At 40.9% G+C, this 14816-nt stretch overlaps 1 protein-coding gene across 8 annotated transcripts in view; it reads left to right on the top strand.

Moving 5' to 3' along the window:
- Positions 1–14816, top strand: part of LOC109931223 (NEDD4 like E3 ubiquitin protein ligase) — a 210293-nt gene that overhangs the window by 18719 nt on the left and 176758 nt on the right. For 6 of the 8 annotated variants that reach the window (XM_048595901.1, XM_048595944.1, XM_048595904.1 and 3 more), the window contains exon 1: positions 7997–8089. The exons of 1 other annotated variant lie outside the window; for it this stretch is intronic. In XM_048595901.1, the coding sequence (XP_048451858.1) occupies positions 8012–8089 (78 nt within the window). In that variant the 5' untranslated portion in view covers positions 7997–8011. Of the gene's footprint in view, positions 1–7560; positions 7670–7996; positions 8090–14816 lie in introns of those variants that run through there. One more of the 8 variants, XM_048595938.1, reaches the window with a different exon arrangement.

The raw sequence follows: 14816 nt of genomic DNA on the forward strand, positions 1-14816 counted from the left end.
GTCCCCTCAGTTCTAAAGAAAAGTCATATTCAACTTGAGATGTCAGAACAAAGAGAACAAAGAACAATGCAGCACAAGAACAGGCCCTTTTGCCCTCAAAACCTCTGGCAACACATTTTGCCCTTCCATATTAAAACTGTCTTCACTTACAGGATCCATATCCCTCCATTCCCTTTCTATTCATGTATTCATCCAGGTGCTTATTGAATGCTGCTATTGTGTCTGCTTCCACCACCACCAACTGGGAGTGCATTCCAGGCACTCATCACGCTTTGTGTGAAAACGTGCCTCGCACATGTCTTTTAAACCCCCCCACCCTCAACTCCCCTGTGTCCCCTAGTAAATGACCCCTCCACCCTTGGGGGGAAAAAGCCTCATACTTTCCACTCTGTCCATGCCATTGACAATCTTATAAATTTCTATCATGTCGCCCCTCATCCTCCTACCTTCCCGTGAAAATAAACCCAGTCTATCCAACCTTTCTGCATAGTTAAAATCTCCCATACTAGACAACATTCTGGTAAACTTTTTCTCTACCCCCTCCAAAGCATTCACATCCTTCTGGTAATGTGGTGACCAGAACTTGGAATATCGCATTTGTACGTGATGTTCCAAGTGTGGCCTAACTAAAGTTCTGTAAAGTTGCAGCATAACTCGCCTATCCTTATACTCCATGCCCCTTCCAATAAAGGCAAGCATGCCATAGTCCTTTTTTACTACCTTATCTACCTGCACTGCCACCATCAACGATCTGTGGACCTGCACACCCAGATCTCTCTGTATATCAATACTCCTAAGGATTCTGCTATTAACTGAATCATATCCACCTATACTTGACCTTCCAAAATGCATCACCTCACATTTGTCCGGTTTAAACTCCATCTGCCATTTTTCTAACCATGCCTCTGACAATCCTCCTCACTAGCCGCAACTCCACCAATCTTTGTATTGTCTGCAACCTTACTAATTAGACCAGCCATGTTTTCCTCCAAATTATGTATGTAGGCCACAAACACCAGAGGTCCCAGCACTGATCCTTGTGGAACACTAGTTCTGCTCCATTCCGAAAAGCATCCTTCCACTGCTACCCTCTGTCTCCTATGACTTAGCTAGTTCTGTATCCATCTTGCCAGCTCACCCTGATACCATTTGACTTTACCTTGTGTACCAGTCCGCCATGAGGGACCTTGTCAAAGGCTTTACTGAAGTCCATGTAGACAACGTCAACTGCTTTTCCCTCATCACTCATCGTTGTCATCTCCGATCAAGTTAGTCATGCACGACCTCCCCCGCATAAAACTATTTGTTGCTAATAAGTCCATTTGCTTCTAAATGAATATAGATCTTGTCCCTGAGAATCATTTCCAATAATTTCCTTACCACTGACGTGAGGCTCAAGAGCCTGCAATTTCCTGGATTATCCCTGCTACCCTTCTTAAACAATAGGACAATATCGGCTATTCTCCAGCCCTCTGGGACCTCACCTCCGGCCAAAGAGGATAAAAGATGTCTGACAATGCTCCAGCAGTTTATTCTCTTGCCTCCCTCAATATTCTGGGATAGATCTCATGAGGACCCAAAGACTTACTTACCTTAATACTTTTCAAGACACACAATTATTAGGGGAGGAGATGGCCTGGTGGTATTATCACTGGACTGTTAATCCAGAGACCCAGATAATGTTCTGGGGACCCGGGTTTGAATCCCGCCACAGCAGATGGTGAAATTGAATTCAATAAATATCTGGAATTGAGATTCTAATGATGACCACAAATGCCTTGCTGATTGTCAGGGGAAAAACCCATCTCAACATGTAACTCTAGACTCATAGCAATGTGGTTGACTCTGAACTGCCCTCTGGGCAATTAGAGATGGGCAATAAATGCTGCCTGGCCAATGATGCCCTCATGCTGTGAATAAATAAAGAAAAAATCACCTCTTCCTTTTTAATAGTAACCTGGCTTAGAAGCTTAACACTCCGCTCCCTGAGATCATCCTTCATCAATTCCTTCTCCTTGGTGAAAACCAACATTAAGTATTCATTTGACCGGGTGGCAGTCCAGTTCAGTTTCTGATCAGTGATAACCCCAGGAGGGTGATCATGGGGGATTCAACATATGTAATGCCATTCTCTGTTAAGGGCTGGTGGATAGGTTCTGCCTTGTTTGAGGTAATCATTGACAACAAGGTGCAGGGCTGTATGAACACAGCAGGCCAAGCAGCATCATAGGAGCAGAGAGGCTGACGTTTCGGGCCTAGACCCTTCATCAGAAAAGGGGGAGGGGAAGGGGGTTCTGAAATAAATAGGGAGAGAGTGGGAGGCGGATAGAAGGGGATAGAGGAGAGGATAGGTGGAGAGGAAACAAACAGGTCGAAGAGGCGGGGATGGAGCCAGTAAAGGTGAGTGTAGGTAGGGAGTTTCCGACCCCACCACCAAAGACATCTTTCCCTCCCCACCCTTATCTGCTTTCCGGAGGGACAACTCTCTCCGTGACTCCCTTGTCCGCTCCACACTCCCCTCCAGCTCCACCACACCCGGCACTTTTCCCTGCAACCGCAGGAAGTGCTACACCTGCCCCCATACCTCCTCGCTCACCCCCATCCCAGGCCCCAAGAAGACTTTCCACATCAAGCAGATGTTCACCTGCACAGCTGCCAATGTGGTGTACTGCATCTGCTGTACCCGGTGTGCCTTCCTCTACATCGGGGAAACCAAGCGGAGGCTTGGGGACCGCTTTGCAGAACACCTACGCTCGGTTCGCAGTAAACAACTGCACCTCCCAGTCGTGAACCATTTCAACTCCCCCTCCCATTCCTCAGACGACATGTCCATCCTGGGCCTCCTGCAGTGCCACAACGATGCCACCCGAAGGTTGCAGGAACAGCAACTCATATTCCGCTTGGGAACCCTGCAGCCTAATGGTATCGATGTGGATTTCACAAGTTTCAAAATCTCCCCTCCCCCTACCCCTACCGCATCCCAAAACCAGTCCAGCTCGTCCCTGCCTCCCTAACCTGTTCTTCCTCCCACCTATCCCCTCCTCCCACCTCAAGCCACACCTCCATCTCCTACCGACCAACCTCATCCCGCTTCCTTGACCTGTCCGTCCTCCCTGGACTGACCTATCCCCTTCCTAACTCCCTACCTACACTCACCTTTACTGGCTCCACCCCCGCCTCTTCGACCTGTTTGTTTCCTCTCCTCTATCCCTCTTCTGTCCGCCTCCCACTCTCTCCCTATTTATTTCAGAAACCCCTTCCCCTCCCCCTTTTCTGATGAAGGGTCTAGGCCCGAAACGTCAGCCTCTCTGCTCCTATGATGCTGCTTGACCGGCTGTGTTCATCCAGCCCTGCACCTTGTTGTCTCGGATTCTCCAGCATCTGCAGTTCCTACTATCCTTGAGGTAATCATTGCCTGGCACTTGTGTTGCTCAAATATTACTTGTCACTTATCAGCCTAAACCTGGATATCATCCAGGTCTTGCTAGATATGGACATAAACTGCTTCAGTATCTGATGAATCATGAGTGGTGCTAAATATTCTGCAATCATCGAACATCCCCACCTCTGACCTTAAGGAAAAGGGAAAGTCATTGATCAAGGAGCAAAGCATGTGGGTAATGAGATCATTGGGATTTTGTTTTTCATCTTGGAAAATTCCCTAGATTAGGGGATTTGATCCATTAGTAATGTAATTCCTTTATTCAAAGATGGAAGGAGATAGAAAAGTGGAAACTAGAGGCCAGTCTGTTTAGCGTAAATGTTAAGATTATTAAAGATGTCAATGCCAGGCTTTCTCTTATCTGATTTTTCTCTCTCTACTAATGTTTTTGTTTTTTGATTTTTAAGAAAGCATTATGCGGATCTTCTGACCTGCAACCATCTTTGTGTAATTATATATGTTAAGCTTCACTTGTTCTACTTTCATACCTGCATAATTGCCCTTACTTGATGTAAAATATTAGCTTTAGACTTACTCATCTCTCCCATAAACTGTACATAAACTGAAATCACCAGCAAACAATCTCATTATTTATCAGTTGATGCAAGGAAGGTCATTGAAGCAGATTGTGGTTGGGCCTGGGAAGTAGATGATCATAGAATCCCTACAGCGTGGAAACAGGCCATTCAGCCCATTGAGTCTACACTGACCCTCTGAAGAGCATCCCACTCAGACCCACACCACTACCTTATCCCTATAATCCTGCATTTCCTATGGCTGATCCACCTAGCCTGCACATCCCCGGATATTATAGGCAATTTAGCATGGCCAATCCATCAGACCTGTAGATCTTTGGACTGTGGGAGGAGCACCTGGAGGAAACCCACACAGACACTGGGAGCATGTGCAAACTGCACACAGTTACCAGAGGGTGGATTTGAACCTGGGTCCCTGGCACTAACCACTGAGCCACTGTGCTGCTGTAAAATGAGGAACTCTTACAATGATATCCTTGGACCAAGATGCTTGGCCTCCACCAAGTATAACTATCTCCCTTTATGCTAGCTATGACTGGAGCCAGCCCAGAGTTTTCTCTTGTTTCCTGTGAAGTACAGTTATGCAAGGGCTGCCTGATAACACACTTTCAAATGCTTTCATTTGATTTGTTCTTGTTTTAATGACTTGCAAAAAGTCACTTGTAGATTCTACTGAATTCTCTTTGCAGTCTGAATACAGATGCAAATGTTTAATTTTCTCAACCTTTTCATCAAACTGCGTGCCTGATGCTCGTGGTCTGCAATGCCAAGAAAACTGGGCAATGTACTTGCAAACGCTTGTAAACTTACACCTGGAACCATTAGCAATCTATGCATCTTCTTGCTTGTTGACTTCAATCATCAACTCATTTTCTCTCTGTACAGAAGTTTATCCTCTTTGCTGAGTATTATCAGATTAGTCATGATCTCATTGAATGATGAGGTGGACTCAATGGGCTGAATGGTGTACTTCTACTCCTGTCTCCTTGTGGTCTTATGTTGCTGAGCTGATGCACCCATCTTTCTTTTCACTTTCCCATTGAATGCTGTATTGTTTTTCTTGTCTGCATTTTTAAGTGAGTCATAGATGATAAGTCAAGAATGTTTTAAACTCTAACATAACTTGAACATTTTGTTTACAAATATATGCCTTTATTGTCTTTTTGTTTGTTGCATAACCAACAATTTCTTTAGAACATCTGGGAAGAAGGTGACACATTATTAGTAGTTCTAACAATGAAACACTCTACTGCAGAAACAGGTTTACTAAGGCAAGTGACCTTGTCTGTCTTGACGAGTTCTAGAACGACCACATTTTGTGGCATTCAGAATTTACGAATAGTTAAAACATTACGCGCATCAGTCTCCATGTGAGTGTGGGGCACTGGCTTGCTCCTGCATCTACTTGTATCTCTCTTTAAATTATTTTTAAATTTATTCTGTTCAGACATGTTATTGTATAGCTCTGAAAGATTCAACTTGAATCTTCTGGCCCAGAGATAGAGACACCACCACTGCACCATAACACCCTTACTATTTTAAAAGACGGCAATTGAAAACAGTTTCAGTCCTTTTTCTAAGTTTGTTTAAGTTCACTTAACATTTGCCAAGTAAAAAGTGAATATCTCATATTTCCTGCCAACAGATTTGTAAGCTTAGATTCCAGGGCTGATTTTTTTTTTCATTTTGCTGGCTAAGAGGATAAAAATTCTGACGAGAAGAAAGATGACAGCTAAAATCCTTAAATTTTAAAACGCATGTTGAGCAATGTTATCAAGTACAGTCTGAAAGTCTTTTTTCTGAAAAATTCAAGTAATCATTTTCTATCGCCTTATTGACTGAAACATAATTCACAATTGAGTATTGCACACATTCTTACACATTTTCACATATTGTAAGTGACTTGTCAAGTGATTTCAGCACATGTTGATTTAATTTTGAAATAATCGAAGTACAACAGGTTGCACCTGAGGTTAAAATACATTTTGCCCAAAAAGAAGTTTTAACCAGAGACACAATTCATTGAGGTTTTGTTGTGGGTGAAGTGAGGGCTCTGTTTCCTCAGTGTGGGAAAAGTGGATGTGAAATTTATGACTTGCAAATTATATCACAGGAATGTGTAGTTTAGACAACAAACTGCGATATAGTAACAAAAACAGAAGTTGCTGGAAAAAGTACAAAAAGAAGGCGTATGACATGCTTGTCTTTATTGATTGGGCAATTGAGTACAAGAGTCAGGATATCATGTTGCATCTTTATAAGACTCTGGTTAGGCCACAGTTAAAGTATTGCATTCAATTCTGGTCACCACATTACAGGAAGGATATGGAGGCTTTGGAGAGGATGCAGAAGAGGTTTAACAGGCTGCTGCCTGGATTAAAGCATATAAACTCGAAGGAAAGGCTAGAAAAAGTCGTCGGGTTGTTTTCTGTGGGGTGGAGGAAGCTGAGGGGAGACTTAAATAGAAGTCTGTAAAATTAAGAGATGTATAGATAGGGTTGATGGTCAAAATCTTTTTCCTAGAGTTGAAATGTCTAACACTGGGGGTCATGCATCTAAGGTGAAAGGGGGAAAGTTGAAATGAGATGTGAGGGGCAAGTTTTTTTACATATAAAGTGGTAGGAGTCTGGAATGTGCTGCCAGGGGTAGTGGTGGAGGCAGATACAATAGGGGCATTTAAGGGACTTTTAGATAAGCACATGAATTTGCAAGGAATGGAGGGACGTGGAACCACTGACAAGCAGAAGGGATTAGTTTAATTTGTGATCATGTTCGGCACAACATCATGGACGAAAGAGATAGTAAGAACTGCCGATGCTGGAGTCAGAGATAAGTGTGGAGTTGGAGGAACACAGCAGGCCAGGCAGCAATAGAGGAGCAGGAAAGCTGACTTTTCGGGTCAGGACCCTTCTTCAGAAATGGGCTGAAGAAGAGTCCCGACCCGAAATGTCAGGTTTCCTACTCTTCTGATGCTGCCTGTCATAGACCATAGGGCCTGTTCCTGCACTGTACATTTCTATGTTCTAGGATTTATAGCATCTGTAGAGCGGAACCAGAGTTAACATTTTCAGGTCCAGTGACCCTTCTTCAGAATGCGTTTTAGTTAACAGATTAAGGAAAAATGAGCAAACAATAGAACCTCTGCAGCAACCTGTGAAATCTCTTAAAGCAGCTAATCACCTTTTATCAGTCTAATTTTTTTTTTATTCATTCCAATTTCAATGACAGTATAAGTGACTAGCTGTTTTATACTGTAGTGACCACAACAGGAATTGAAACAAATGCAGAAAATGCTGGAGAAGTTCATCAGATCTGGTATTTGTGGAGGGAGAGAGAGAAACAGTTGATGTTTCAAGTCCAGGATGTTCCTCAACCCTGAAGAATCCTGAACCTATCCACAGTATTTTACTTTTATATCACCTGAATTGATTTGTGGTAGGTTGATGATTAGCTTTAACAAGTTAATGAGTCAGCAGGTATGACATAAAACCACCTGCACTGTTTGAACCAATTGAATGTTGTGACTGAGATTGGGAATTCATGGCGAGTTGGATATAAAAACTTTGTTGAAGTCACAGAGCAGGAGGCATGGTGCCCCAGCATGCAGCTTTATTTCAAGCATTTCTCGCAAAAGTATTCTTAATATTAAGTGCAAAAACCTAACTTCAAAAGATGTGCCATCTTGCTAGAGGTAATTCCTGCAGGCAACAAAGCCTGAAATTTGAAAGATTATTATGTGCAATATAAAGAACAAAGGAGTGTCCTTGACTAAAGATCTTTCCAGTTGATATCGGTGCTGAAATATTTCTTGAAGGGTTAAATTTCAATCTTGTATTCATTTGCATAGTGTATTCAAGGTCTGCATTCCCATCTGATATAACCCAGCTTTACTGGTTCAGCCTGCAACCTTCAGTTGATCATTGACAGCAAGACTACTGAAGCCATAGGTCATTCCTTTACAACTTACTAAATGTAGGTGAAAGCAGACACTTGATGACAGACTGAACTTTGAGAGTTGGGTACATTGTTGATAATGAAAGGCAGCCATGTTTCTGTGAAAGATGATCCAGTGAATCAAGGTACTGTTCCTAAAAGAAGAAAATCAACACAGGTGAGTGTAAGTATTGTGAAACAAGGTAGGGAATTGTTTGCCTCCTGGCTTGAGTCACATGTATTTTACTGAATAAGTACGTGTTACTACAGTAATGTGTGATTCAGCCAGGGATGGCTGATTGAAAAAAAAATCTTCACATTGAATTATTTACCAAGATGGGGATAGATTCAGGTGTACAAAGGGGTAGTCAAGTTTGCGGTGATTTGTTTTTCTCTTCTCACCTTGGTTTGCATTCTTTCAAAATCTGGTTTGAGAGTGAGTGAAAAGAAGCAGAGTTATCGCAAACTCATACTTATTTTCTGCGGCCAGGGGTTTTAAGTAGATTTTAATCGATTTGGCAGCATTTTTGTTTGCAGTATTGAGTGAACAAAATGCTTCTGTCTCACACCACTGGTTTTGCACCTTGATGTCAGCTGGAAGTTGCAGACATTTGGCAAGATGGGGCCTGTTCAGTTTTAACATTCTTTTAAATGTGGTTTGATGAACTAAAAATAATTCAGTTCAGATTTTCTTAAAATTGGTCTTAGTCGAATCAGAAGTCTTCAAATGAGGAGCTCAAGAAAACCCCGAAGTGAGGAATGCCTGACTATGGAAGTTCACCAGTTTAAAGTATGTGTCACAAGCATTGCAATTTGAAACGTTGTTTTGAATATCTTAAGACATGTTATCACTTAGGACTGAAGTGTCTCAAGGTTATTTTCTAAGCAGATTGTTTGGAGCAAATTGTAATACAGTGTACGTTGTTTGTTCAGTATACTATACATAGTAAGCTGGCGACAAAATCTGTTGGCTGGAAGACCCATATTACAAAGTCTGACGAAAAAATGAATTAGGTTTTTATTTGTTTTGATAGCATTTAGTTACCATAGATGTGAGTTTTCAGAGGAAAACAAAGATAATTTGCTCAAAAGTATTGGAATAATTTTTCCTTCAGGTGTCTCACATTTTTAAAATTGTTTTTTGCCAATTAAATCTAATTTGTACTTTTTAGCTGACCATAATACTCTCCCCTTTGTGCATCATAGCTTACTGGTTTCTTATGCTAGATTTTACAAACAGAGTTTGTTCAGGAATTGGAGAAGATGCAAGCTAATCAGAAGGGAAAACAACTGTGTTAGAAGAAAATAATTTTAAGAGCGACCCATCAGCGATCTAGGATAAGATAATGCTAAGTTTTCTAAGCTTCGAGGTGTGTTCATGTTCCTTTCTCCTCTGTGAGTGAGAGGAGAACGGAACACTGGAGAGGTGATGGCCTAGTGGTGTTATCACTGCACTGTTAATCCAGCAACCCAGATAATGTTCTGGGGACCTGGGTTCGAATCCCGCCATAGCAGATGGTGGAATTTGAATTCAATAAATACCTGGAATTCAGAATCTAATGATGACTCTGAATCTATTGTCGATTGTTTAGAAAAAACCCATCTGGTTTACTAATGCCCTTTAGGGAAGGAAACTGCCATCCTTACCTGGTCTGGCTTACATGTGACTCCAGACCCATAGCTATGTGGTTGACTCTGAACTGCCCTCTGGGCAGTTAGGGTTGGTCAATAAATGCTGTTTGGTCAGCAACACCCTCATCCTGTGAATGAATTGAAAAAAAATGTGGCCTGCCAGTCCTTTGTAGGTGATACCAGTTAATCAATTTCATTCTATTGTAGAGGAAAGAGGGTAGATGAATACTGTCGAATCTAAAACCATTTAGGTGAAATTCTTGGGAGGTGTTAAAACATTTCCAAGGCGTATTTGCCAATACGTTGGCTTTTATATGTTACTTCATATGCAAAATATTGTTTTCATATTGAGTCATGAAAGGCATTATATTCAATCTTAAAACATTTGTCATTTTGCACACACATTAAATTTTAAGAATAATCAACTTTCAGGGTGTTGATGAAGCTTTGGTACTTTTATCAGTCTTGAAAAGTTATCAGAAATAGGCAGAAGTATCGATTTGAAAATTGAATCAGATCAGCCATTATCTTATTTGATGCTGGAGCAGGATGAAGAGACTGAATAGCCCACTCCTGGTCATGATTTGTTATAAATACTACTGTCTGAAAATTTTGTTTGTAGCTAGAGTTTCAAATTGATATCTGATCATGCAATGATTTAATTTTTGTTTTGGAAGAGCTGCTTTAAAAAAACTACTGTGAGCACAATTGCAAACTGTCAGTACAGAATATTGGCTGCAAACACCTTAGGTTTTTTAATTAATCTTGTTCAGTTGCATATTATGCTGACATTTTTGGAACAGCAAACAGTTTCAGTCACACGCATTAAATTACATGGTCCACAAGGGTAGTGTGTTGTTTGTGAAGATAGTTGTTTAGGACGCTTGAAAAAGAATGAGAAATGCAGTGTCAGGAGTGATAGTTGGTCATGACCAAGTGTTTGTTTTCATGCAGAAATGGTCATGTGCGGGTGGTAGTAGTACTGCTGTATAGCATGCTATGATGAAAACTGATCGATATCAGTGTCTCAATATAAATTGAATTTCCTCAAGGAATTCTTGATTTTACGTGTGCTTTATCAGTTACGAGAACAAAATATCTGAATTTTCTGTTGCTTTCTGTTTGTTGAAAGATTTGTATCTTTCAATCCACTCTGTAAAGTTTCCGTCTGAAATCTTTCCATGCAGTGCCTAATATCAAAAGCAAACTAAGTCCTAAAAATACCCAAAGGATCAAATTGCCTCTGTAGTGGGAATGGAGAAGTTAAAATTTTGTAAATAATATGTTTCTATTTTTGAGCTTCTTTTTTGTTTAAATTATGGGCTGAAATGAAACAGAACTATGATAAAACCAGTGCCTTAAAGGATGGTTGCATATTTTGAAAAACGAGTAACCTGAGTTATAAGAATAGGCTGGGACGTTTTTTCCCTGGAGTGTAGGAGGCTGAGGGGTGACCTTATAGAGTTTATAAGACCATGAGGGGAGAGATAAGGTGAATAGCAAAGGTCTTTTCCCTAAAGTGGGGGAGTTCAAAATTAGGGGACATATTTTTAAGGTGAGAGGAGAAAGATTTAAAAAGGACACAAGGGACAACTTTTTTTTTAACAGCAGAATGGTTGGTGTGTGGAATGAACTGCCAGAGGAAGTGGTGGACGCAGGTACAGTTACAATGTTCAAAAGACATTTGGATAAGTACATGAATAGAAAGGTTTAGAGGGATACGGGCCAAATGCAGGCAGGTGGGACTAGTTTAGTTTGGGAACACAGTCTGCATGGACTACTTGGACCGAAGGGTCTGTTTCCTAGCTGTATGACTCGGATACTTACAGCGAGCATTGCTTAATCAACTGGTTCAACAAACAGTAATTCAAGTGGTTGTAAATCAATTGGAGTTGAGGGATTATACACAGATGTGTCTGGGTGGCAACAAGAAATCTATGCAGTAGTGGTCGGTTATCAAAATCAAAAGCTTCTCCTTGACAACAACCGTGCAATGGGTTCTCTGGTAACTGAGCAACGTGGGGCTGGAACAAGGTGGAGAGAAGTGTTTTGATCTCCCCAGCATAAACACTGTGTTCTCTGTAGTCAAAACCTATTTTAAATGAGAAGCAAGCCAATTAATCTTTCCTTCAGCAGTTGTTGCAAGCTGAGACTTATAACTCATAAGTCAGAGACCTTTTAAAAGCAAATTGGCCACGTTGTGCATCTTGCAAAGCATCTGAAAAATTGAAAAGGAAAGTTCTGTCCAGCAAAAGAGTCGTCTTAGCAACCCACATGTCAGAACCACCAGTTCTGACGACAAGGCACACTGGACTCCAAACATTAACTCCTGTTTCTTTTTCTATGAACGTTTCCAGACCTGCTGAGTTTTTCTAGTATTCCCTGTATTTGCTTCAGATTTCCAACAACTGCAGTATTTGGCTTTGTTTATAGCAACCACTAAACTCCCTCTCAGTTTTCATCTACTGTGTTTGTTTGTCTGTGTAAGGGTGCAATTATAAATAGATTAATGTTTTAATTTAAAGTTTATAAACTGATGGTTTATGACTGTTTACCTAGACCTAGATTCTAATTACATTTCACAAATAGTAATCCATGTTAAGTATTGAAACTTGGTTGTGCCTTCTATTAATCTGGATCTGAAAATCGGGGGAATTTCATGTAATTTAAAACCTTAAACTTTTGTGACAACTTAGGAGAATAGTGGGGCTTGAGTCCAGTGTGCTACTTCAGTGAGTTGTGACAGGATCAAGTGTAGTCGTTTAGCCACATCAATGATTCCTGTTTGACTGAGGAGCAGTGAGATTTAAACTGCAAATAAAAATAAGTTTCAGATTTAATAATAGCAGCAGTTTTGGAATTTCTTGGGAGAATGGGAAGCAGGGAAAGCAGTTTCATTTAATTTTGTGATTCACAAATGGTTGTCAAAGTGAGGCACTGACAATTTGGAGTTGTCAATACATGGTCATTTGGGATTAGAAGGGGATTAAGAGCTGTCATGGTTCTACTGTTTTTGCTAACTTTATAAAGAGTCCTGATACACTCCAACTTCCACTCTTTTCTCTCCTGGAATTCAATCTGGACTGTCTGTCTGTACATGCTCAATGAATCTGAACAATAATTGATTGACAAGCTCGTGACCAATACAAATGAATCTGGTGTTATTTCCTGTTTTTGAGCAATTCTCAGCATTTAACACAGGTATCCTGAGCAGGGTCTATAGCCTTTTCTTCACCCATTATTAGTACTGAGGTTAGTTGTCATGCACCAAACACAGTTCTAGGGTTTAAATCCTTGCTTTCCTAGACAGTATAGTTTGGTTTCACAATGAAGAATGCCAAACAATCTTTGCGAGAGCTAACATATTACTTTCCAATGCTTCTGGTGAAAAATGACAGATACACAAAAATGTACTGATGCATTTAAAGTGTCGTAGTTAGGCATTATTCATTTCAGGTTGCCTAAGTGCTATTACTTTACAATAAGCAAGCTGCAGGTTGGCCTTTGGATTTTCTTCTAATCATGAAGTAGTTGGAATCTGGCCAAGAGTTTGGTCTTGGTCTTCAAAATTGCATTTCAACTCACTGGTTAATCTGAATTTCAAAGGTTCCTGTGTCCTTTTTGTTGAGTTCACCCAACAGAACCTCAGTGTATCATCATGATATTCAATGGCATTACCAGTACTGAATCTTCCACTATCAACATCCTGGGGTTAGACTTAACCAGCAACTTAACTGGACCTTGCATCTAAATCTGTGGCTATAAATTGGGATCAGAGACTGGCCATTCCTGGTGAGTAACTCCTGTTCTGACTCCCCAAAGCCTGTCTACCATTCATAAGGCGCAAGTCAGTCATGTGATGGAATATCTTGCACTTGCCTGGATGAGTGCAACTTAAACTAAATTGAAACAGTTTGGTGCTATCCAGGACAAAGCAGCCCTCTTTACTGATCTATCATTTGTCTCCTTAGATTTTTCACCAACACACAGTACAGTGGCATATGCCACCTTCAAGGTACACTTCAACTCAACAAGGGTCCTTTGATAGCACCTTTCAAACTTGTGTCTTCTACCACCAGAAGGACAAGTGTAGTAGATGTATGGGAACCCCACCATCTGAAAATAAGGGAATATGTCCCTCCAAACCTCTCTCCATCCTGATTTGGAGCTATATTGTCATTCTGTCACTCTCACTGGATCAAAATCCAGGATTTTCTTTCCTCGCAGCACTGTGGGCGTACTGACGCCGCATGGACTGCAGTGATTCAAGGAGGTGGCTCACCACCACTTTGTATGGGGTAATTTGGGATGAGTTATTGATGCTATCTTAGCAGTTACACTCACTTGTAGGTGTAATCTTGAATGAAAAAGTAAGAAATATTTCCTGCAATTGCAGAATATTTGGGGAAGGAGTTCATGTTTGGTGGGATAAATCTTGAAAATTAGGCATAATTATCAAGGGTGGACTGTTGTTTTTAAACATGTATAATTTGGAATTGTTTTGCCTCCGTGTGCTCTATCATGTATAGATCTGGTGCCATGGATTGTTCGTGATCTCTGATATTACTAGCCAAGAGGCAAGAAGAATAATTATAAGTTCATGTCACGTCAGAAGGTTTCAGGTCAAGCTGTTGGTACTGAGGCTGGACAAGTTAGAATCATAGAATTCCTGTGGCATGGAAGCAGGCCATTTGGTCCATTGAGTCCTCACTGATCCTCCAAAGAGCATCCCACCTAATCCAACCCCCAACCTCTCTATTTCCCATGGCTAATCATCTTTGTATCAAATGTAGTCTCTTAGTGTGAGGTATGAATATTTTCAACCTTTGCGATGGAAACACATTTATTCAATTCCTCTTCATTTCACATGAAGCATTCTATGGTTGTCTGTCTTCTTCCCTCTACGTGGTATGTCTTCTCTCATTACAATGTACAATAGAAAGATGGTGAAGGAGATAAGGTGGTGCCTGCTTCTGAATTTTATTCGAGAAAGTACTGAGTGAAGAACTTTTTTTTTGGAGCTCAGTGTTGATGTTTGAATGGTTTGAAAGATCGTCCTGTTCAGTTACAGTTTGATGTGTTAGCATAGTAAGTATTTGAAGAAAAATAGCACTGAAGTTTTGGAGACACTGGGGGAATTCAGCCCCTGAAATAAAGAGGATTGTGTAATTGTGAGTGCAGGTTACACATTTAGCTGAAAGTAAATCAAACAGGATGCATAATTCTGAGATAGTAGGAACTGCAGATGCTGGAGAATCCGAGACAACAAGGTG

The sequence above is a fragment of the Rhincodon typus genome, chromosome 1 (assembly GCF_021869965.1).
Source record: "Rhincodon typus isolate 14 chromosome 1, sRhiTyp1.1, whole genome shotgun sequence".
Lineage (NCBI taxonomy): Eukaryota > Metazoa > Chordata > Chondrichthyes > Orectolobiformes > Rhincodontidae > Rhincodon > Rhincodon typus.